This window comes from Cibotium barometz, chromosome 25 (assembly GCF_041138505.1).
Source record: "Cibotium barometz isolate CiBa-2024 chromosome 25, ASM4113850v1, whole genome shotgun sequence".
In the NCBI taxonomy this organism is placed as follows: Eukaryota; Viridiplantae; Streptophyta; class Polypodiopsida; order Cyatheales; family Cibotiaceae; genus Cibotium; species Cibotium barometz.
In genome coordinates this window covers 56,106,429-56,131,511 of record NC_141070.1, presented here as the reverse complement: position 1 = coordinate 56,131,511, position 25,083 = coordinate 56,106,429, and the positions used below count along the sequence as shown (strand labels likewise).

The 25,083-nt window shown below is 42.9% G+C and overlaps 1 protein-coding gene across 8 annotated transcripts; it reads right to left on the bottom strand.

Annotated features, from left to right (window-relative positions):
• Nucleotides 1–19,627, bottom strand: LOC147624764 (uncharacterized). 8 transcript variants are annotated; one of them, XM_086819801.1, is made up of 8 exons: nucleotides 19,183–19,627; nucleotides 15,250–15,355; nucleotides 14,235–14,432; nucleotides 13,672–14,139; nucleotides 13,262–13,483; nucleotides 2,039–2,572; nucleotides 799–1,956; nucleotides 1–659 (listed from the first exon to the last, which is right to left on the bottom strand). In XM_086819801.1, exons 2-8 carry the CDS (start codon nucleotides 15,275–15,277, stop codon nucleotides 178–180), a joined length of 3,090 nt encoding a protein of 1,029 aa, XP_086675927.1. In that variant the 5' UTR covers nucleotides 15,278–15,355; nucleotides 19,183–19,627; the 3' UTR covers nucleotides 1–177. The 8 variants fall into 8 exon arrangements, with proteins under 8 accessions (XP_086675927.1, XP_086675932.1, XP_086675931.1 ...); XM_086819806.1 differs by having other exon boundaries at nucleotides 832–1,956; XM_086819805.1 differs by having other exon boundaries at nucleotides 13,262–13,474.
• Nucleotides 19,628–25,083: the final 5,456 nt, after the last annotated feature.

The following is a 25,083-nucleotide window of genomic DNA, read 5'->3' as shown; positions in this document are numbered from 1 at the left end:
TTAAGCGCAGAATTTCACACCTTAACAAGATCGTACAATAAGCTTCCAATGGTAAAGCATCCACCCACATTTTCACACGGATACAACACTGCAAAAAAATGAAATACTGGAAAATAACATAAGTTTTAATGCTATCAAAAAAATGCTCGACATGGAATAATCAAACCACCATAGATTCTAATGTACAGCGGGACAGCAAATGCAATGACTCCAGATGGATCTTCCCTTGGTCTTTGTGCCATTACGAGATCCCCATGACCCTTCCAATTTTTTCAAATCTCCAGGACCTTCTGCATTGGAAGTTTGAATAATCTGATCTGTTTTCTCAGGCCCTTCCTTAGCCAGAAGACTTCGTAAAGGTGTATGTGATTTCCCAGATTTGCCATCTTCTTTAACCTCAGAACTACTGCTCTTCCCATTTTTGGCTTGGATTAGTTCTTCTGTTTGAACTTCATGACTTTCACTCCCTACATCGGAAGTGACCAGTTCTTGCCAAGCCTCCGGAGAGGGTGCCTTCAAATCCTGCGTCCCACTCGTCACTGCATACGCCTTCCCTGGCAGAGGAGTAATTTTCTCTTCAGGACTTACTTCTTCAGCATTTGAGTGATCCAAAACATTAGGTTTCTCCTCCGGCTCTGTTCTAACCATGGAGTTGGATCCTGCGATCGACGCCAGGCCACGTTTGTGAGATGAAGTGAAAGAACTCAAAATAACCAGGGCACCTTTCTGCAGGAAGAGACATACATAACAGACATGCAACTTCAAACATCACACAATAGCTTTTGAATGAATGCGCACCTTGCCTTCCATCCAAGGAAGGACGTAGCTCACCAGAGATCTCATTCTCCTCAATACTGCCACCCACAGAGCATGTTTCTAGACTGTCTGGAGCATCTTCATATATCTCAGTCTCAAGTGAATCAGACCGCCCTGGAGCTGATGCCATCACCACAGCTTTCTCTACAGAACCAGTATCTGATCCTGTGATTCCATTCTTTTCAATGGAATTTATTTCTAGGAATTCTCCATCTCTGGTTTCACACAAAGTTTCCCCTTGTATATCCTCTTTGACGTCAGATTCTTTTATTACTTTAGAAGAACCAATAGCTTCTGCAGTGTTATCTTCAGGAGTATCTTTAAAGGATGGCATCCCTCCAGAGTCACTCTCTTTTGCGATCTCAACTAAACCAGAATCTTGTGGAGTCCTACCTTGGTGGGTATCTGCCATGAATTCTGTCTCTGCACTTAGTACTCTTGATGTTGGGACTGCTGCTTGAAGTACATCATCAAATTTTGAAGGAACATTCTCCACCATAACCTTGCCAGGCTTGGGTAGACTTTGCTTAATTGCTTCTCCAGTTACATCAGCAGGAGCACTTGCAACTTTTGAGGTATCAACTTCATCCACTGAATCAGAGTTCCCTTCTGTTCTGGCAGAAGTGGCCGCTTGAGGAGAGTCCTCTTTCAAAGTCTCTTGGCAATCCATTGGCTGGCTTGGCTGCCTTTGTATAATTGTCTCCATAGGTGTTTCATCCGGCTTGTCTTCTCTATCAAATGCATCATCCTTATCACTTGCAACTACTTCAGATGACAAAGCATCTTCGGATATAAGATCTGTTGAATTCAAAGAATCCTGCTCACTGACAAGCCTTTTCTCTTCAACTCCACCCTTTGTCAAGCTAGTATATTCAGCAGCTGATGGTATGCTACTCAATGGAAGCATTTCACTCATGAACTTGTTCTCTGTGTAAGTATCATCACTCAAGAATGTATTGGAAGGAGGGTTATCAGTTGAAACCTCATGGAGTGGCAACCCTTCATCTTCCCTTACCAATCCTCCTGCCAACGTTTCCACCTTTGCCTTTCCATGAGGATCATCCACAGACACATCATTCACAGCCTTGGGGTTTTCCAATTTAGCAGAAGTGACCAGCTGTAAGATTCCTGCTGCTTCCCCTGAAAAGTAAAGAGAAGCATAGCATTAATACCTTTTCGAAATGACTCTGAAGCATTTTCTCTCACTTCACCAAAGGTGTACCTGACTCTTCTTTGGGCATGACACTTTCGTTGGGTACAGTCCCAGTGGCTGCATCCGACATTTCATCACCCGCACCAATTTTCCCTGATTCCATGGCAGAGACAAGTATACTTGACTCGTCTAACTCGTTAGTACTGGCAGGTGTAAAAGCATCCAATGGAACAGAAGCCAGTGGAGAAGTATTGGATGACAAAGCTGAAATAGATGGAATGGTTGCTTCTTCTGGTGTGTCACCAAGTCCATCTTGACCTTTCTGAACAGAAGCAAGGGGTGGGAAAGCATGTAACACAACAGATGCCTGTGGAGATGACAGCAAGGCTGAAGCAGAGATGCTTGCTTCTTCCGGTGCATGACTTGAGAGCCCATCTTGGCCTTCACCAAGTCTGCTCCCCATTACAAATTCAACGTGACCCTCACTCGCCTGAACATGATTGTCATCACTCTCCTGAGGAGCTAAATCACGAACATCTTTTGGCGTAGGAGTGCCTGTGTTCAACCATGTAACAGAACTTCCTAGACTCTTGTGCTCATGCACTGCACATAATCAAATGAAATATCAAGCAACGTTCTACAACTTCAATTTCTAAGGGGGAAAAAAAGAAAAAAAAACTGAAAAGGAAAATAGCATGATGTCATAAGCAGCATGATTAATCCAATATACATATTCACAACACATGTTAACTCTGAAGACCTGAAACAGCATGACAGGACCTTTTTATTTGATGTTGCAGCCTGTAAAACTTGTCAAAAGCTTCAAGTCAATCTGTAACACACTACTGCAAAAAAGTCTTAATGGGCAGTACCTTGATCCCAACCACCAAATGACCATCTGTCTAGCTTAGTGTTAATCAAGATCACGCTTCCCAGCTTCCGCAATGCATGTAACACTACCCGTCAGAGCGGCTCAGGCATAACTCCATTGTCACACTTCTGCTAGTGCAAATCACTCATGCAACAAATCTCCGCTGACAATGCTTGCACCATCATGAGCTCGTCTAACACTGGTTCGAGAGCCGTATCACTTGACCACAAGTGTACTATGCGGAAGCTTGGGAGAAGAATCGGTAACTTCAATACTCAGAATTCAGCACTCTTTTCGCAACGGAAATTAACGCACAAACTGAAAGGAGATGTGCAGAAAATAGAGAGAGAGAGAGAGAGAGAGAGAGAGAGAGAGAGAGAGGGAGGGAGAGATGGAGAGGACACAGTATTGGGTCCCAATTACCCTCTGTAGGGCCCCCACCACGGATGGTGTATTTGCTTTATTAGAATGATGTGAATCTGAAAAGAAAATACAGAATTCTTGACCTTTCTTGGCTGGGAAATCCCTGCCCTTGACCTTCAGTTCTCCACCCCTTTGCTTAGCAACTCCCTTGGCTTGTCTAGCCCTTGATTTGCTTGAGCTCTTGGTGAATAATGAGATGAATGAATGGGATTGTGGGCTAAGCCTTTTATACTACTCCTCATGAGCAGTCGGCCAGCATACATCCAGGCGGCCAACATAAAAGTCCCACGACTTATGCAAATTCAGCAATAAATGCTAAAATAAATCCCATAAATGCTCGTTTGCTAGCTGGGAGGTGATGCGCCTGCATTCCAATGGCTGGGCAAGCCTTTTGCACACATCCCAAGGGCTGGGCAGCCTGTATGGGCTGCCCCATACTTGCCCTACAGCCATGTAAAGGCTGTAAATTCCTGGAATTTGCCTTATTCTTGCCCTAGGGCTGTCCTACAGTCCTTCCATGGCTGGTGGGTTCAACCTGAGCCTTCCTGGCCCTCATGGGGGTGGTTCCACACCATTCCCATGCCCACACTAAGATCCGGGGTAGCCTATGGGCTGGCCCCTTGTCCTAAACACTAACTACTCAGTGATCTGGCATCCGGTACCATACCAGATACACAGAATCACTGACATCATTCTAGAGGGAGACTCACAGCGCGGACTAGCACTGTTTCATGTGCAGGACAGTGCACACCTGACCTCGGACAACCGAGATGGATCCCTGGCTGACTCGTCCCGGACTGGGCTCACATGGGACCAGTTCACCATCCCAGGTCCTGCACCTTCTGTACAGAAATGTCTACGTGGCATCCAAGTGCGGGATGCACGTGACAACAAGATCTGGGTATCATACCACTTGGATCCAAGGATCCGAAAGTCGTACCACTTGATCCCGAGAGGACCTGGGAATCATACCACTTAGCCCTCCTATTGGCATAGATCCAGAAATCATAGCGCTTGATCTATCTTGCCACCAAGCTCCAATAATAGTACCACTTGAGCCACTAGCTCACCACTACCTGGCACAAGCCTAGCAAGGACGTGCCCAAATGTGAATCCTGGTACTGCTGCTGCTGTTGCTGACCATAATTATAGTTACTGTTGGGGTGTTGGACTCACACACTCACACACATAAACCTGCACATTAGGGTTAGGTGCAGGATGGAGAAGCTCACACAGAAATGAGAGAGAGAGAGAGAGAGAGAGAGAGAGAGAGAGAGAGAGAGCCAAAAGTTGTGGTATCCACAAAATGCAAGTCAACTCTTGCATGTGTGCCACATCCATATAATACATCCATATAATATAGAAGTACAAAATATTATATGTTGAGTGTCCTTTCACACTTGATGTCCAAGGGGAAAAACCACATGGGAAAAAGTGCCCTTGGTTAAGTCCTGTTCACACATAGCACTACCATAAGTGAGCATATGCCTACAAATCCCCCCTGTAGTGGAAGTGTGAACCTGTACAAGATAGCAGATCACTCTCTGTATGAAAGTAAGCCCAAAGCTTTGCGGAAAGCTTCAAACTTTTCTCGAGGTAAAGCCTTTGTGAATAGATCTGCAACATTATCCTCTGTAGGACAGTAAGATAAACTGATCTCCCCTGCATGTAGCCTCTCTCTGACATAGTGATCTCAATGTGCTTGGTACGTGCATGAAATACTAGATTTCGTGCCACGGCCATAGCACTCTGGCAGTGAGAATGGTGGTGGGTGTCTACTAACACTCACGAAGATCAGCCAATAGTCTCCGCAACCATACACAATCTACTCTAGCTGTGAAGACTGCCCTGTACTCAGCTTCAAAAGTAGATGTGGCAACAATGGGTTGCTTTTTCCTCAACCAAGATATGCATAAACTGCCAAGAAAAAAACAATTCCCGCTGGTGGATTGCCTGGTATCATAATCACCAGCCCAATCTGAATCACCCAATCTGAATCACTGTATGCATAAAGCTGCAAGCTGCCCCCCGGGATAGAACAAACCAAGATCCAGGGTACCCTTAAGATAACGATAAATGTGTTTGACTGCTTGCCAATGCTTTGTGCCTGGGCTGTGCATGAATTTGCTCAACAAAGACACCCCAAAAGATATGTCTGGCCTCGTGTTACACAAGCAAATGAGGCATCCCACTGCCCCTGGCTGTAAATGCCGGCCTCAAAAGGCTCTCCAATATCATGCATAGTAAGCCGTACACCTGGTTCTACCGGAGTAGAAATGGGCTTACATTCATCCATGTGAAACCTTTTTAGCAAACTTTTTATGTACTTAGTTTGCTGCATAACAATGCCATCATCTGTATGCATAAACTGTATGCCGAGATAGTAGTGTAAAGGCCCCAAATCTGACATATCAAATTCAGCTTTCAAATCAGCTTTGAAATCTGAAATTTGTGCTTTGCTTGTACCTGTAATGAGCATGTCATCTACATACAAGATGACTATGAGAATATCGGCATCGGTTTTCTTCACATACAATGTGCTTTCAGCTGGACTATTCTCATAACCTTGGCTGGTTAGATGAGCATGTATCTTATCATACCAAGCTCTTGGAGCTTGCTTTAACCCATACAATGCTTTGTGCAACCTGCATACTTTATGTTCCTCACCAGGAACTACAAAACCAATGGGCTGATTTACATATACTTCCTCTTGTAAATCCCCATTTAAGAATGCAGTTTTGATATCCAATTGATGCACTTTCCATCCTTTATGGACAGCCAATGCAATCACTGATCTTATTGTGGTCATTCTCGAAGTAGGAGCAAAAGTCTCTTCATAATCTATTCCCTTTTTCTCGGAGTAGCCTTTAGCCACAAGTCTTGCTTTGTACGTGTCAATAGTACCATCAGACTTTCTTTTGACTTTGTACACCCACTTTGTTCCAATTACATGCTTGCCTTTAGGCAATTCCACAAGATCCCATGTATTGTTCTTCATGATGGAAGAAATTTCAGCTTGCATAGCTTGCAACCAATGCTCATTCTCATGTGCTTCTTCATAAGAAGAAGGCTCTTCTGAATCAAAGAGACCACCCATTGCTAATGCAGACTCCCCACGATGTATATTCAAAGCATGGCTAGAACTAGCCCTTGTTCTACCTGTGAGTGGAGCTGCAAGTTTGCTGTCTTGCAAAGTTTTCAACATCCATCTTGGCACTGAATTGGCTGTGTCTATGGCTGTTTGCTCTTCCCTGACAAGATCTTCCACTTCTTCCATAGAAGGGGGCTGAATGGCTGGCTGTTCCACATGTTCTACATGAGGATTTTCTTGTGTTGGGACTGGCTAATCTGAATCCCCCCTAATTGCAATGGGTAAAAGTCCATCAAGCATGTCCTGTATGCATGTATCATTGCTTTTATACAAGCTGTACATGGGCTGTTCTGAATTTTCAGCAAATACCACATCTCTACTTACAAAAATCCTTCATGTAGTTGGATTATAAAGACGGTAACCTTTGCTTTCATTGCTGTAGCCCACAAAAATGCATTTAATTGCTTTGTCATCTAGCTTTGTTCAGAGTTGTTCTGGCACATGTGCATATGCCAAACACCCAAATGTACGCATATAATCCACTATTGGCTTTCGGCTATACCAAGCCTCAAATGGTGTTATGGTTTTCAAAGCTTTTGTTGGACACCTGTTCAACACATGAGTTGCACACATTATAGCTTCCATCCAAAATTTGTAAGGCAACTTTTGTGCTTTCACCATGCATCTTGCCATCTCCATGAGAGATCTATTTTTCCTTTCAGCTACACCATCTGCTGCGGTGTATAAGGCACAGTACATTGGTGTTTGATGCCCTTTTGAAGCATATAATCCTTGAATGCATTTGACATGTATTCTCCACCTCTATCTGAGCGGAGTGTTTGGACTTTACATCCACACGTATTTTCAGCCATTGCTACAAAGTGTCGAAAGCATGTAAACACATCTGCTTTCACTTTCAAGGGGTAAGCCCAAGCAAACCTGGAGTAGTCATCACTGAATGTGACGAAGTAAAGATGCCCCCATATGGATGGTGTCCGCATTGGACCACATACATCACTATGTATGAGCTGTAATTTACTTTGAGCTCTAACAGCTCCATCTTTGGGGAATGGTTTTCGTTGCATCTTTCCCAAAATACACCCCTCACATACATGTCTTTGTGGAGACTCAAGAGGCGGCATATTATCAACCATATGATGCTTCTGCAAAAGCATCAAACTCCGAAATTTACATGCCCAAAACGAGCATGCCATAGCTCTGCATCATGCATAGCAGGAGTGTGGGCAGCCACTGTATTTGCATCATAAGTACGCTTGTCATAGTTGTCCAGCTTATACAAGCCTTTGTATCGTGTTCCAGAAGTGACTATTTCATAACCCTTTGATGGGTCTTTTACCAAACACTTCCCATCTTCAAATTCAACCTTTAAACCTTGGTCGTTTATGGCTGAGACGGAGAGCAGATTTTTCTTTATCCCTGGAACATACAATACATTTTTCATACATATATTGGCACCATTGGCTGCAATAAGTATGACATTGCCAATTCCCTTTACTGGATATGTGGTATGATCTGCACATGATACAATGCGGCCATTTGAAGCATAAACCAAGTGCTGAAATACATCTTTGCATGAAGTGATGTGGCTCGAAGCACCACTATCAAATACCATGATGCATTCTGTCTGTCAGATGCAATGCAAGACATATCAGTGTCTGAAGCACTTGGTGTGTCACTAGTGCATGTGACCAAAAAAGTGTACTCTTCCTAGATTACATTAGCTGATTGCTGTGCTTTGTCATCAGAAGAGTCTGCTACTGCATTGCCTGCTTCTTTCCTTTTCTCTTTTGCAATCCGCTTCCTACATTCACTGATGTAGTGTCCAGGCTTCTGGCAGTAGTGACATTTGCCCTTCTTTTTGGGCTTGTTTGCATCCCCTTTGTCAGACTTTTCACCACCAGAAGAGGGCTGTCCATGACCAGCCTTGCTAGACTGTTGTCCCCCATGCTTAAAGCTCTTTGCTTTACCCTTATCCTTGGCTGTAAATGCCTTGTCTCCACCACGGTTGCTCGATAAGTTTGCTCTTCCTGCAAGAGTAAACCCACGAGCTCTTCAAAAGTGACGGGATCACCAACTCCTCTCATTGAGAGGTTGAGAGAGGTGTGAAAGCCCAAGTAGGAAGGCGGTAAAGAATGAAGAGTGTTGGTGACCATCTGTCTGTCTCGGATAACCTCATCAATTTTGAGCAATTGTTCCTGCAAATCTTTCACTTTGGTGAGATGATCTGCCATGGAGTCACCCTCATCCATAGAAAGAAGATCCAATTGCCTCTTCAAGTAGGCAACTCTTGCCTCGTTGCGTACCTGATACATTGCTTCCAATGTGTCCCATAGGGCTATCAATGACATGGCCTGTGCATCTCTAGAGTCCCATCTCTTCTGCTCTTGTGTGGGAGCAGGTTCTACATCAAGAGCTCTTTGAGCACCTCCCCTTTGAGGCGTGGCTGGCTGTATGGTAAGTGGGCGTGTGTCATCACCACACACGATGCCCCAAAGCACTTTGGCTACCAGCAAATTACGGATCATGAAACTCTAGAGGGAGTAGTTAGATCCATCCAACTTGTCCTCCTGGGTGAGCACACCAAATACAACTATATCATTCTGTGCCATGTCAACAAAATATACCTGCAAGCAAACCAAGCACCAATGTGCACTGCCAAGCAACCAAATGTCCTGTGCAAATGTATGCCTACAAACCAAAGCAAGTGTAAACCTGCACCAAATTGTCCAATTACACACAATGTGTATACATACGCGTAATGCCCAATTACATACTCCAATCTGAAAATCCCCAATTTTTATGCACTCCAATCGCTTCAATGTGCATCTAATTGGCCAATTTTCACAAGAGCCCCAAATTTGTGCAACTAAAAGAGGTTCAATTTGCTAATTTTGACCTCAATTTTGAAAACCCCCAAATTGCAATTTTACAATTTGGCCTCAAATTGAGAAATCCCCCAAATTGCACCTGCAACTTTTCTTTGAATCTGACGTGCACAGAGTGTCTGCAATATTTGAATATTTTAATGCATATTTTCACTCACATGGAAAGTGCCTGCAGAGGCGAGTGCAGTACGGATGGCAGGGACTTCTCTTGCAGGCGTCAGTCCAGGTCCAGATGTGTTGCTTTGCTTGCAGGCGGCAGGCCAGGTGCAGGTGTCGAGGCAAGCAAGCGTAGGCAGAGGCGGGCTTCCAGCGCACGTCGAGGTGTGGTGCCACCAGGGGTCTGAGCGGCAGTGAGCCGCCGGAGCTGCACAGAGCGGAGACGCCGGGCGGAGGGTGCGAACAACGGAAGGCGCATGTACAGACGGAGGCCGCATGCAAGCCGGAACAGGCGAGCCGATAACTGGGCACGCGTTGGAGGTGGTAGGCGCAGGATGATGGTGGGTACGCAAGGGAGTCGACGGACGACTCTGAGCGGCCAGTAGGGAGCAGCGAAGGCCAGGCAGCCGGAACGGAGCAGCGACGGCGAAAAGCAGGCGCTTATGGGCGGCGGTGGATCTGGCTGCACTATCGCCGCCACTGGCTGGAGGGAGCGGTGCCGCCCGCGAGCTGAGCAGCGGCGGCAGGCTCCCCACTAGTGCCGCTGGCTGTTGGTGGCCGAAACTGGCGGACGGAACCGGAAGCAGAAATTTGCAGGCGACGGAAAAGCCACAGTCTGTCGACGGAAATTCAAACACTTGCTGCTCCTTCTCCACAGGAAGAATTCCAAGGCCAACTCCCAGCTCTGATACCAATTGTTGGGGTGGATTACCGGAGATCACCTAACACCGTAAGGTTTTGGGATCTGGATGGCTAGACCAATTTGTGGAACACCTCAGTTAAGCGCACTTGCGCAGGAACACAACTGGGATGGGTGACCTCCTGAGAAGTGGGAGGATCCATGTTTCCAACATGGTATAAGAGCCCAGGTTGTGATGTTGAAAGCTAAGACCTCAACCAAAGTGTGGCTTGAGGAAGGGTGTTGGAGATGCAATCCACACTTCTAGAGAGAACCAGCTCACGTGGTGAGACTAGGTTTGAATCTTGGCAAGTTGAGGTTTCTACAAATTGGATTACCGGAGGTCACCTAACACCTTAAGGTTTTGGGATCTGGATGGCTAGACCAACTTGTGGAACACCTCAGTTAAGCGCGTTTGCGCAAGAACACAACTGGGATGGGTGACCTCCCGGAAAGTGGAAGGATCCATGTTTCCAACAACTAGGTGAGAGACTGAAAATTCTTCTTCTTCTTCTTTGTAGACATGATGCTGAAGTCGGTGATCGTGCCGAAACGCAATCTGACCATCCAAGGATGCCCTCATGCTAGGATGTGGTGTGTGTGGACAACCTGAATCTGATACCAATGTAACATGCAGCGAAAGTATTCGTAATTAAGAATCCTGTCACACAAGTCTCACATCGCCTTCTATATCTTGAGTTTTGCGAGTTTAGCAATCCACTTTTATGACTTCAAACTTTAAGAGATTTAGAGAGAGAAATAGAAACTATACACCAGATTGGGTCCCGAATTACCCACTGAAGGACCCCCTATCCCGTTACCGGAATAGTATTTGCTTTTATTACTTTGAAGAGAATGACTTTGGACCGACGATAAGCCAAACGCAATATCTCGAAGGACCAAGAGTCGAACTAATCTGTACACGACTATAAAAGCACCAATAATGACCGATTTCAAGCCTATGCACTCTTCCCAATGAATGTAGGAAGGCTGCAAATCTGAGACTGAGAGAAGGGGCTGATTGGGATTGTTCTAGGCTGTGTGTATATGCTGAAAATGAATGAATGAATGTGCTTTACCTTCACCGGTAGGGATGTAGCAAAACGATGATATGTATGAATGCTGAAAACTGTATGTATGCTGAAAACGCAAGGTACTGAAGTGCTTCTACGGACTAGATGCTGTTGATGCTGCGTTTTGATGATGAAGGACTGAATGCTTCATGCGTTGATGCTCCTTGTGCTGAAGGGAAACGCTTGACTCCAATGAATTATGAGATGGAATGAATGATGCAAGGCTGAGCTATTTATATGTCTTTCATGTGCAGGTCGGCTGGCTGAAAGCTGGCCGACTTCAACATGTTTTGCATAAATGGATAATGTTGATAATAATATGGTAAAAATGCCAATTAAATGCTATAAAATATGAGAAAAATACTAGAATAATGCTGAATAATATCCTGATGCTTTTGCCATCGTCTATGTGGTCTTATGTGCCTATGTGATGGATGATATGCAAAATGCAACCATGAACTGATGCAAACCCTAAGGCTTCTATAACTTCTATATGTATGAATGATTCTCTCCAAGTGGGTTAAGGGACTCCGACTGACTAACTCACTGTCTAAGGCTGAGGAATGACCTACGTAGCTCATGCTTGACATATCCTGGACTGAGGATTACAATGGGGTCACGGCGTACGACAAATATCATCCTAAAGGGTGCTTATACAGTAACAATGTTGCTCTGATGATGATGAGCCATCTTGTCACGATGCACTATAGTGCAAAGTGCATGTGACATCACCCTTGTCACTACCACCGCAGCACCACATCCCCATAAGACCTTGGAGCCTGGGCCCCTCAAACTCACACAAATCATCGGTGAAAGCTTATTTGCAGCACAGTTGCCTGGCACACTTTCAAGTATGATGCAATGAGACCATCAAGGGCACAAGCGCCCCACCGGTAGAGACCATCCACACCCTCCAAGGGCATTCGGAGTGCTTAACGGGCAACTCGTAGAGCATGACGCAGTGCCATGGAGCCTGCCTTCATATTTGGAGCCCAGAACCTTTCCCCTAACCCGAGGAGATGGCAGCATGCCCCCCCAACCCGCCGCGCGACCACCCCCAAAAAAAAAAAAAAAAAACTAAGTCTACAGATTCAACCCCTTTGGAGGGACATAAACTGCTGTGAGCAGATGTTTTCTTTTTACTATAAGAAGGATCTTTTCGGGGGGAGGGCGGAGGTGCCAATACAAGGATTCTCTTCAAATCTCTCTCTAGCAATTGCAAACATGCAATTCTTCTCCCCTTTCTATGACTCCTATGCTGGACCAAGCTTCAAGATGCAAACAGATTTGGCAGCATTGACAGGCATGCTTCCAAATGTTTCAGTTCCAAGCAGCTTTACATCCTCTCCAGGCCTTAAGGCATTCCAGAAGGTTGGTCTTTCTTGCTTTGCTTTGGCCACACTGCGCTAACTTAGGACATTAAAGAATGGGTCTACTCAAATTAACATGCCCTAGAGGGTAGATTGGGCACTCCTAAATCAACAACCAAATTTTGTTCCTTCGGACATGGACAAAAAAAGTTGAGTCACCAAACTTAAAAGGAAGATTTATCCATGAAAATTAACTTTCGTGTTCAATCATTGGACATTCGACGACCTTCAATGCAGACCATTTATGGTTAACGAGTATGAGAACTTAACACACTGTCAGCAGGCCCGTCCTAACACTAATTATGAACTTCTGCATGGTACAGTGCACCACATTGATGAGGAATGCAGGCTGGAGTGCTAATTGAGCAGAGCAGGCCAATAAAAAGGGTTCCCTGATGTTTAGTGGACTTTGAGAGTGGTTGACGACAAAAAAAAAAGGGAGGAACTGGTGGTCTCACGATCATCTATGGAGTTTGTCTCTTGAGTTTACAGGTCCATGTATGGGGATAGCACCTCCATACCACAGCCCTAAGCATCAAGAAGATGACATTACCCCTCGCACTCCAGCAGACAGAACAACTAGGGGACCTCACTAGGAGATCCACCATATCCAATTAAAGCAAAGGATGATCAAGAAGCACATCGTATACAAGCTTTTGTAGGTATGCATGTCATCTTTCAAAAGCAGAAAACAATTAAGACCAACATAATGCAACTACTCACATCCATGATGGCTATTCTCTTCATCAGAGGACACTTCCTCTGAAGAACCACCGCCAACGGAAGGTGCCTGCACTGAGCCTAAGATTGAACCTCTTACTTTGTTGCAGTGCTTCTTATGGTTCCTTCTATGCTTGGCACTTGGATGTGCATTTGGGTATGTCCATCCACAATCATGACACGTCCAAAGATCATGCTGCTCAATCTTTGTACCACCTGCATCCACTGTTATAAACATTAGTCAGTGTTATCATGAAAATCATTTCCTTTTGCTGCGAACATGTGTCTGAAATTGTATCTTCACAATCACATCACACCCCTGTTGAGGCACACATGGAAAGATTAAACAGGTAACTTATGCCCCACTATACATCAAATCATCATGCCAAATTGTTGTTAGTGGAAAGCACCACCTTGATTGATAAGCGCTTTTTCCTTCAAATTTATATTGTTCCCCTGCTTATGTGACTCCTTTGTCTGGTCAGTGTCAAACTGGGATGAGCCACGTGAAACCACCTCAACTTCATCCACACTTGCTGCTTTGCTTGCTTTTTGTTCTCCTCCTAGAAAATCTTTTGAAGGTTCATCCAAGGAAGCCATACTTGGTGTAAATTCATAGGCAGGATCTCCAGATTTAACATCAGAAATAGTTGAAACACCTTGCAAGTTTGGCAAATCTACGTTCAATCCATCAGGGGCATCGCCTTTGAACACAGAAAAATCTTTGGTTTGTTGATTATTGGCTGCACTATCTGTGTAAATCTCTTTTTCCACGAAAGCCACAGGATGGTCTAAAGCTGGAAATGGGCTACCTGTTGCAGCTGGACTGATGGCCTGATGCTGGGCTTGCAATGGTTCTAGAGACTGAGGTGGCAAATGATCTGCACAGATCGGAGCTCTTTATTTGAAAAATCAACAGAATACTTAAACACTGGAATGTTCCATCAAGGAGGGCTGGGGGGGTACTATTAAATACCTTTTTTGATATGACTCTCATCATCAGAAGAGACTTCATCTGATGACCCCCCCTTGTGTTGCTCGGACCGTAACTCAAACCCTTTTATTTTACCGCACTGTTTTTTGTGATTTCTTCGATGCTTTGCACTTGGGTGAGGATTTGGATAAACCCATCCACAACGATGGCATCTCCATGAGTCCTCCTGATGTGAAGGTCCTGCAAACCATGTTTCACAACAAGTTTAGGTTTATTGTTATGACATAATACAGGCCACAACCCCTTCATTTGTCATGGGTCTTGATCAAAGTGAGGTTAGCGATTGTTAGTAAAATCCCAGTGAACTTCAAAAACATGGACAAAAAAATAGCTTGGACAGTTTCAAAAACATAGACAAAAAAATAGCTTGGACAGTTTCAAAAACATCGACAAAAAATAACTTGGCCTGGTTTGCAAAAAGCACTTTCCTCCCCCAATTACGTGGTTTGTACAGCTAGTTTTTCCTTTCATCATGAACACAAGGGCATACACTAGCACCATTGACCACCTTTGTGGCTGCTTATCCCCTTTGTTACACCTAGCCACCCTCTTCTACCCCAAGAAACCAATCCTAGCTGCTTACAGAGAAATCAAAGGGTGAACAATGAGATTTAACTGGCTCATTTGCCATACAACATCTCACATTCCCTATAACCAATGATGCAGAAAGGCTTAGCAAAGAAATCTCAGGAGGCACACGTGGGTGGAGCTCCATTTTCTCACTCATATCAATCATATGCAAGGACACCCCCCCCAACACACACACACGCACGCACGCACACAAACGCACACAAGCATGCATGCACGCACGCACGCAACATTGTCATCTCTCCATAAGCATTGATATGGATGAGTAAGTTCATCTAGGCGACCTGGGGCTGAATGGCCAGGAAATGGAGTCCAGAAGTGGGTTTACCAAAAAGTTGTCGCACAATACTCAAGGTTTGATCTTAAAATTTCATCTTACCAAAGCAATGGAAATTTAAAAACTACCGACCTGAAGATACAGAATTGCTTGCTTCCATAGCTCTGCTAAAACAAGGGCATTATAGAGAATATGTAGTCTCCTTCAACCAAACAGAAAGCTTTATTTGCACTCAGACCTATAGAAAATTTCAACATGAGATGTCAAAAGAATATGGATGCAGCTTACTTCTGCACAGCACAAACAATCCAAAAAATACTCGCGACAAGTCTTCACAACACTGCTTACCAATCTTTACCAACCACTAGTTAGTTACAAATTTGAATGACTGACAAATCTGCTGCAATTCATCCAGTTAGATCTTATGAGCATTCAAGGCCAACGAAAAAATGCAAGTCCCCACCACAAATAGTCTCAAAAAATTAAAAAAGTGCAGAATGAGATCAAAGATTAATAGAGTTTTTAAAACTTGATGCGTGTGAAATGAAAGAGATGTCATTAGCTCAGGTTTACTTCACACAATAAAAGATCTACCCCATCCCCTCCAGGTACAATGGTGGGAGGTGCACCCTAGTCATGTAAAAGATTTCTCACCTAGGAAAGCGCACCTAGGTGGTAATGGCCATTATTAACTAGCGTATCCTAGCCTAGAGGGAGTACTAGTTATCTCCCCTAAATGGGAATCTACAACTTTAATGTGGCGGAAGATGTACATTGCCTAGACGGAAAAATCCATTATCACATCAAGGACCTATTCCAATTCACACAAGTACATGTGGACATGTACAAAGCCCAAGTGGGGGAGTGTGACTCCTTTGTTGAACATTTTAAAGGAGCTCCTACTTGCCTTTATGCTACTTTGAAGCACAAACTAAGACTACTCAGATGAGGAGGAGAGAACGAAAGAAAGAAAGTTATATTAAACGTCTTCAAAAGACCCAGTGGGTCTATGAGACCAAAAGTGATACAATAGTGTCCATGTAATCTCATCATGATACAAAAGAAAACAAAGACTAGAGCTATGAGCTGGGAATGTCAAATCCAAGCCATATAATACAAAGTGGGACCATCATCGTATACGACCTATGGGGCTAATGTTGGAGTATGCGCAGGCCAAAAGCATAGACAAAAGAAAAGAGAGAGAGAGAGAGAGAGAGAAGAAGAGAGAGATTGTAGACAAGATCACTTTATTAAGTAGCAAGAGGCTTACAATGGTGATAGCCGGCAGACGAGCATTACAAAGTGTGCTTGGGATTGGATGATTAACAAGTGATGAGTGGAGGCCTTTATAGAAGGAGGCCAGAAGCTGACCGACAAGCATAAATCAGCCCCACGACTCATAAAAGATGAGAAAATACATGTGTGCCAAATAAAAAGGCCGGTTCCCTCACACTGAGATGCACAAAATTCTAACACCCCTCTACAGCTCACAGTGTGAAAAAGTTTGAAGAAGATAAGCTGATGAAGATACAACCATGAACACTCCAATATTACGCAGTACCGGATACACCTCGGAAAGAGCACCTGTCAACCCGACTCCTCGAAACAAAATGCCACCATGAACAGCAAAGAAATCTGCTTGGCTCCGAAGTCCCACACCAGTGTGCAGTAAAGTCCAAGAATATAGAATGATGAGCTATCAGACAAACCACGCCCATAATCCCCCAACAGTGAATTGTGAACACATCACGTCAAAAAAAAAACCTCAAACAATGAGTACAAAACACATCCTGTCCATAGTCTGTGCTGCACCAAGCAATGAATTTGAAACACATTCAATCCATAGCTACCAAAGCTGACCTTGTCTTGCCAAATTTTTCATGCTTGGAACTCCGACTCACAGTTCCCAAGCACCAAAATGGAGCTGCTAACAGCTCCCTCTCCCACCCACAAGCCTCCTCTAGCTAGAAGCACATGGGAAAAAACTATCTCTATGACTAGAGAGGAACACCATCCCGATCCTCCTGAGCCAGAAGCGCCCTAGGAGGCCTAGATGAGTCACTAGAAGTATCTATGTCCTGACTTTGTTCTTCTTCTGGGAAGGAGGCTTACCATTGCTCTTGTCGTCATGTGTCCTTACTTTTTCCTTCTTCTGGGATGAAGACTTGCCATTGCTCTTGTCCTTCTTCTTGGACAAACAATCTTTAGACAAATGTCCTTTCTTCCCACAAGAGTAACACCGGCTCCGACATTTCTTCTGTACTGAAGCAAGTGTGTGATCCTGACCATTAAGAGACACTTTGACCTTACCTTGTGAAACAAGGACGGACTCTTCTTCCAAGAGAAAGGAGCTCAAGACATCAAAATCCAACTTGCTTTCTATGACCTGGGACCGCAAAGCCCAGGAAACCACATCGTGCTCCAGAGAAAGCTTTTCAGGATAAGTAGAGCCAACTCAGCAAAGGATAACACAACACCCATTACTAGTAACTAGTCATTGATAACCTCAGCCTTCATAAAAAACAAAGGCATCAAACAACCAGCACAAAATTACAGACTATAGAGTTGCCCTTACAGAGTAACTGCCCTCATCGAGGAATCTCGAGCATAGAGATCCTCCAACTTGGACCATACTTGATGTTCACTAGCAAGAGTTTGCAAGGCTAGTGAGACCTCCTTCGTAATGGTCCACACAGCATTGAGTGGGCCTTCGAATCACGATCCTCCTAGTCTTGTAATTCCGCAAGGAATTCATGCTCCTGAACCTAGGTCCCCATGTCTTGCTTTTGTGCTAGAGTTTTCAGAGATAGAAAGAAGAGCAGCAGAATCAACCACATACAGCACACAACAAAAGAGTGATAAACTACTAATTTGTTTTATGTAAAAGAAGAAAGTATTACAACTGAATCTCCAATACAAAAGGTGACAAGAAATGAAGACGTCGAATCATAGCCCGAGCATTGCTAAAAAATCTCTTGGCCAACCAAGGTGTACAGAAACGCTATGTAAAAGGTTCTTTATGAATGTTTGCTGCTCTTTCAGCAAATTCCTGTTTGATCGATTGCTTTGCAATGAAGGGCTTGAGCGGCTTCACACACCAAGAACAGCACCCACAAGAACCTAAAGATTGTGTAAAAGTTTCAATGGGCTTCCATTCATAAAGAACCTTGCACCAGAGTGGACCAGCAACAGGAATGATGTTAACATTTCAACACACGGGACAAAAGGATAAATGAATGAGTGATCCAGACATTCATAACTCGCAGTAATACCTGTGCTGAGGGGTGTGGACTATGGACAGAAGGGCAGCATCAGAACATCAGCCACTAGTAAGTCTACAGGCATGCCTTTCCAACAGGAAATCCGATGCCTCCAAACCACGTCATTCTGTCGCAGCCAGCACCAGACCCAATTTGATGACGAGTTCAAGCAAAGCTAAGCTTTCCGAGCCAGAAAGCCTGCCCGTTTCAGAGTGCCAGAAAGGCTATTGCTTTTCCTATGTCAATGCCATGCTTGAATGAATCCCACAATTGTGATGGACACAAGCAGCAGACAAAATGCAAGGGACAATAGGAGTAGCCGGTAAATTTGTACACCGTAGATCCGAGATCATGTTCAAAGAAAGAAAGCCAAATTTGAATGAGGGGACAGTAACGTGTTTGCCAGTGAAGACTACCGTTGGAGCGGAAGCTGAAGGCTTGGCTTTGCCCTGTGAGGGATATGAAGGAGCTCTACCTGCAGTTCCGTGAGCTTCTAATTGAGCACTGCAAAAACTTTATTCTGGCAAGGCAACCCTAGACAGCAGAGATGTGAACGATCATAACGAAGCCACCACAAGAGGCGGGAGGAGAGTAGTCGTGGTGGTGGTGGTGGTGGTGGTGGTGGTGGTGGTGGTGGGTGGCAGGGAGAGAGAGGGGGGCGGGGGGGGGTGGTTGTGTGTGTGTGTGTGTGTGTGTGTGAGAGAGCTTGCCTTCTGTAGTTTACACAAAAAGTTCGAGCTATACTCAAGACCCCCTGACTACAACCTCCGATTCGTTCAACGATGTTTCGAGCAAAAAGCCATACCTCTGGAGATCACCGCAAAGACAGAGCGGTACTCTTGACGACGATGGCTGGTAAGGGTAGGTCAAGAGGGAAATGAAAGAGGTCACGGAGCAAGATTCGTGCGTGCGCTGGCCACAGCGCAAAGCCAGAAGAGCAGAGCTATGGCTATGGCGGAAACGGGGGCAAAGGGAAGGGAGAGAAGGGGGCGCCGGGGCCGGGACCGGGACCGGGACCGGGGCCGGGGGGGGTAGCTAGGGGTTTGACAGGTCCTGCAGGGTTCGCAGTAAATAGACTCGTTTTGCAGTACTGCAGTTTGCTTGCATCGAAGCAGGAAAGACGACACAAGTTACACAAGTCTCTCTCACACGCCGTTTTATTGACGCAGCACGCTGTGAGATGAGATGAAAAATGGGAAGAAGCTGATGCGGGAGCTAAAGACATTTCAAAATCATGACCCTGCCAGTGTGACGATTGTGGAGGCATGGATAAGGGTCAAAACCTTGGCCCTACCTTCCTTAAATTGTCTTTTAAGACCTCAAGATTTCACATGTAATGCATGTTCCCCCCCCCCCCCCCCTTCAAAGACCATGCTTTCGTGTTCATCCATAACCCGAACTTCTAATCCTCATTGAAGTAGTAACCTTGCAAGAGCTTCCCCAAGTGATGGAACAAGATTTTAAGAACTTCTAATCCTAATTGGAGTAGTAACCTTGCAAGTGCTTCATGCAAGCTTAGAGTAGTCCCCGTTCTTCCATGCTTGATAGGGTGCAGCACTTTCATGTGTTGTGGGAGCACGCAATAGTAGAGCAAGCCTCAAAAAACACACCTACTAGGTGCCAGCGAATGCATCCAAGGATTACCCCACCTCTTTCACAAAGCTTCCATTCGACATGATAACCCTAGTAACGAGGTTTGCATCGTTACCTGAAAGTTTGTAGCTTTTTACAAAGAATTATTTCTTTTTAATTGGCTCTAATATTCTAAATTCAATAAATAGCTTCTGCAAAAGCTAAGCTTTTGAAGCAATGTTGTCCTTAAGCTAAGCTTAGCTTTTGAAGCAATGTTGTCCTTAAGGGTTCCATGGGAACTACAAACAATGTTGTCCTTAGCTAAGCTTTTGAAGGAATGTTGTCCTTAAGGAATTTCAATGGGGACTACAAACACAAAATAGCAACTAAGAGGCATTGATAAAATACCTTTCCCCTTTAATGGAGAAGGATCTTACCCACCCTCCCCAAAATGCTCTAGTAGTGAAGCATGGGGGAGTTGCAAAAGAGACATCCCACCACCTTGAACAAATAGTAGTCAAACAACTAGGGCTCCACTTGCAAAATAGTAGTCAAACAAAAAACTAGGGCTCCACTTGCAAAAAATGGTGAGAAGATATGTGAATTACTACATACACACCCTAAGAATAGTTTAATTGCATGTGGTTTTAGCATACTTCAATGAGAAAACATGTTTGCTAAGCTCTCATAAGAGCTTTTGAACATTATATACGAAGCCCTCTCAAGTATGCTAGTTAAAGTATGTGGAAAGAGGCTGTTATACAAGCTTCCATTCTCTACAATCTCCATCAGAAGGGGCAGGAGCATCAATTTCCAACTTAGAATAGTACTATGTCTTTCTTATGATACCTACCAAAGATTTATCTTCGAGCTTACTATCTTGTGTTTGCCACCATGACAAGCTTCTCCAATCGAGTAACTAAGTTATTTAGCTCGCATTCTTACTAGTTCACCATAAAAAACAGTAATGAAACAATTGAATGCTTCTCACTCCCGACAACTGCTCGATGAGAACAACTTTATTTCTTATACAATTTTAGAATCTATGTACAACTTGTAACTACTACTGATGAAGATTAAACAAGGCGAATTGATGTGATATATCATTGTCTAATTATTATAAATACAAAGTGATTTCTTTGTGATCATGTCACACTGTGACAATATATAAGATTCGAAGTGCATGTACTAAAGATGAGGAAGTCATGTCTTTGGCATGGAGATTGTCCTAGGTATTATAAGATAATCTCAAAACAACTTTTGCCCCTCGGTCTCACAAGGTGTTTGTGTTCTTGAAGTTGTACAATGTGGCTTGGTTTTCTATCACCATCGAGACTAAATAAAAACAAATGGGGAAGTTGAACATTTTGTATGAGTAACAAGTACATCAATTTACTAGAGCTATTAAAAGTCTAATGGTGCTTAGGGTGCAATGAAAAAAGTGTGTGGCATCATGTGCAACTGAAGATATAATTTTGCTTTGTAAATGTATACATTTACAAGAGGCACGTATGCATTTTTGCTTAAAATGTATTAACTTAAAGTAGGGGTGTAACTATTCATTTTAAAGTATACTTATAGGTTCTTATTGTAGGTGATGATGTATATTCACAAAAACATGTTCAATATACCATCCTTTTATTACCCTTCGTCAAGCACATGATATGCGGTTTTCTTAAGAGTAAGGTCCTCGAGCAAGGATGCCTTTATTAAGGAGATGCCTTATTAAGGAGATGCCTTGTTATTTCTTACACTGCCACTAAAATCATTATATGTGAATAAAGAAAAAGATTTACTTCTTACATGGAAAGCCCATCCCCTGGGTAGTTAATGGTCATATGGTTGTGGCAAAGCTAGATTCTTGAGTGGTACTTGATTTAAAGCCCAATGCCCAAAAGGAGACGTGCACATGGCAGTGATGTGGGGACTAGACAACCTAGGGGGGGTGCAAAATGGAATAACATTGGGGTAATGCATAGGGCCCATACCAATTTCAAGTTACTACCCCTAGTTAGAAGTTGGAAAAGTCAATAGGGTTCCCTTGTGATCTAGATGATTACAATGCATCCCTTTCTAGCTAAAAGTTGTGACTGTAGCACCATTACCAAGCTAGCGTGCTTATGATGGTGCATGCATCAATATAGGGCATAAACTCTATTGGCTGTGAATTTCTATGTATATTCAATCTAAGGGTGCATTTTGATAACACCTTTGCTTATCTTGTGATTTTTAAGTTCACTAACACAACTTACTATAAGCTTGACCAACAACCTTGATTAAATTGAATGACCAACGATCATATTATTCTTTGTCATGGATGACCAACAACCTTGATTGAATTGAATGTGTAGATTAGCTTATCTTGTGATTTTTAAGTTGACTAAGTAACACAACTTACTATAAGCTTGACCAACAACCTTGATTAAATTGAATGACCAATAATCATATTATTCTTTGTCATGGATGACCAACAACCTTGATTAAATTGAATGTGTAGATTAGTTTGTCTTACAAGTTACTATAAGCTTGACCAACAACCTTGATTAAATTGAATGACCAATAATCATATTATTCTTTGTCATGGATGACCAACAACCTTGATTAAATTGAATGTGTAGATTAGTTTGTCTTACAAGTTGTTTGGGATGCTTAACATGTAAGCCTAAGCACTATGTCATGCCACCCTAAATGACATGTGGCATAATGTATATGATAGTATTGTTTCCTTCAGTTAGATCATTCATTAGACTATACTATGTTAATATGCACAGTTGCGAGATATATATAGATCGATGCACACATTCTTGTATGTGTATGAATGTGTGCATCGATGTAGGGATGGATGGTTATGCGCTCTCATTCATACACATACAAGAATGTGTGCATCGATGTATGGATGGTTACACGCTCTCATTCATACACATACAAGAATGTGTGCATCGATCTCTCTCTCTCTCTCTCTCATGGTTATGCGCTCTCATTCATACACATACAAGAATGTGTGCATCGATGTATGGATGGTTATGCGCTCTCATTCATACACATACAAGAATGTGTGCATCGATGTATGGATGGTTACGCGCTCTCATTCATACACATACAAGAATGTGTGCATCGATCTCTCTCTCTCTCTCTCTCTCTCTCTCTCTCTCTCTCTCTCTCTCTCTCTCTCTCTCTCTCTCTCTCTCTCTCTCTCTCTCTCTCTCTCTCTCTCTCTCTCTCTCTCTCTCTCTCTCTCTATCTCGTGTATCTATATAAGCATATGTCTGATGCTTGTGCACATGTGTAACAGGCACTTTAAACTCTAGAATATTGCCTTGAATTATTGAATACGGCAAAGAAGAGTAATGGATACATCAACATGACTTAATTGAATAAGTAAAACTTAACGTTAGTATACAAATGTACGGATGAATGTCAAAAATACACTATAATTTCACATTTATGCTTTGGTGGAATATGCCAATCTTACTTTTTAAGGGTAAACATGCCTTTCATACAGTTTTTGCACATGTTTCAAGGGATTGTTGGTGTTGAGCTAGTTGCATTATTAAGTGTGCTAAAGTATGTGTATTTGACTTATTTTGTTTTTAGTGTGCCTTTGCAAAAGGACAACCTTAATGGTATTCCAATCTTCTCTTAATTCAAATTCGTTCTCCATTAAAATAAAATATTTTATCTTAATTAAATTCGTTCTCCATTAAAATAAAATATATTTTTTCCATTAAGAATTATCTATTTAATTATTGGTTGGTGGAAATTCATTATTGAAAGCTACATAATAAACAAGTATATATTTTCAAAAATTGTAAAGAGAGCCATCTTTCAAAACTGAAAGATGTGAAAGTTCCTATAATGTAAGAATACATAACAAAGATAATGTGAAAGTTCCTATAATGTAAGAATACATAACAAAGATATTTTTACTATATCCTATATTGAAAGTTCTTTCTATTGAAAAGGACAAAACTTTTATTATTATTTTTTCCCTACAATTAAAAATCAATCTCTCTCTCTCTCTCTCTCTCTCTCTCTCTCTCTCTCTCTCTCTCTTCTCTCTCTCTCTCTCTCTCTCTCTCTCTCTCTCTCTCTCTCTCTCTCTCTCTCTCTCTCCTCTCTCTCTCTCTCTCTCTCTCTACTACATGAACGAAATTGAGTCAAGGCTCGAAAAATATATATAACAATTACATTTTTTTGGATAGACTTATTGAGAACATTTCTCTTGTTTATAAATAACACACATCATTCGATTACAATGTCAAAAAGTTCAACACCAACATGAAAAAATAAGAAGAAAAGTTGAGTAGTGAAAACGCTTATAAAATGGGTATATATGTACGTAACAAGGCAAATACTTGGAGTATGTTTACAATATTGAACATCCGAAAGGACATAATTTAAAAGGTTTCTATCTCATCAAGAGTAAGGCATATGCTCACAATTATGAAACTTCCAAAAAAATTCAAAGCAAGCCTAGCCATTACTAAAGTTTTGATCTTTACACCTTCCATAAACTAAGCTAGAATAAACAAGGTAAAATATTCTCTTACATTTGTGGTCATACATTTGTGGTTTCATTATGGCTTGGGTAGAATAGGGCCTTGCGCCAAGTGGCATGCTGGTGGTAGAAGAGAGAAGTAGAATATTATTAGAGTCAATTGGTAAGTATGAGTTGGGTGAGGGGTTGGTGTGATTGAGTGAATGGAAGGGAGGTGAAGACACTAAGGTCTTGAATATGGTAGAGCAAGTAGGATCTAGATGCCTTACTCTAAGGCTATAAATGTGTGACCATTTTAGTAAGAGATTGAGCAAGCCCTTTAAGTTACATTTATTGTATATGTGAGCTACTATCAGCATTTAAGTGTTTACATTTCTCAAGGTGAGCATGTTCGTAAAGCATCACACATAAGAAACAATGCAGAGAGAAAATGCAACCTATAGAGAGAGAAAGTGTATAGAAAGCATAAATTTTGGACCCAAATTGATCTCTATTGCTTGTAGCACATTACATTGATGATTTCTAAGCTATTTGGCACTCCAAATCTCTAACTCTTTGCTCTCTACAATCTCCCACATAGTCCACTTGTGCTTCTTCTCTTTTTCTCACTATTTTTCCATATTTTTCATTATTTAC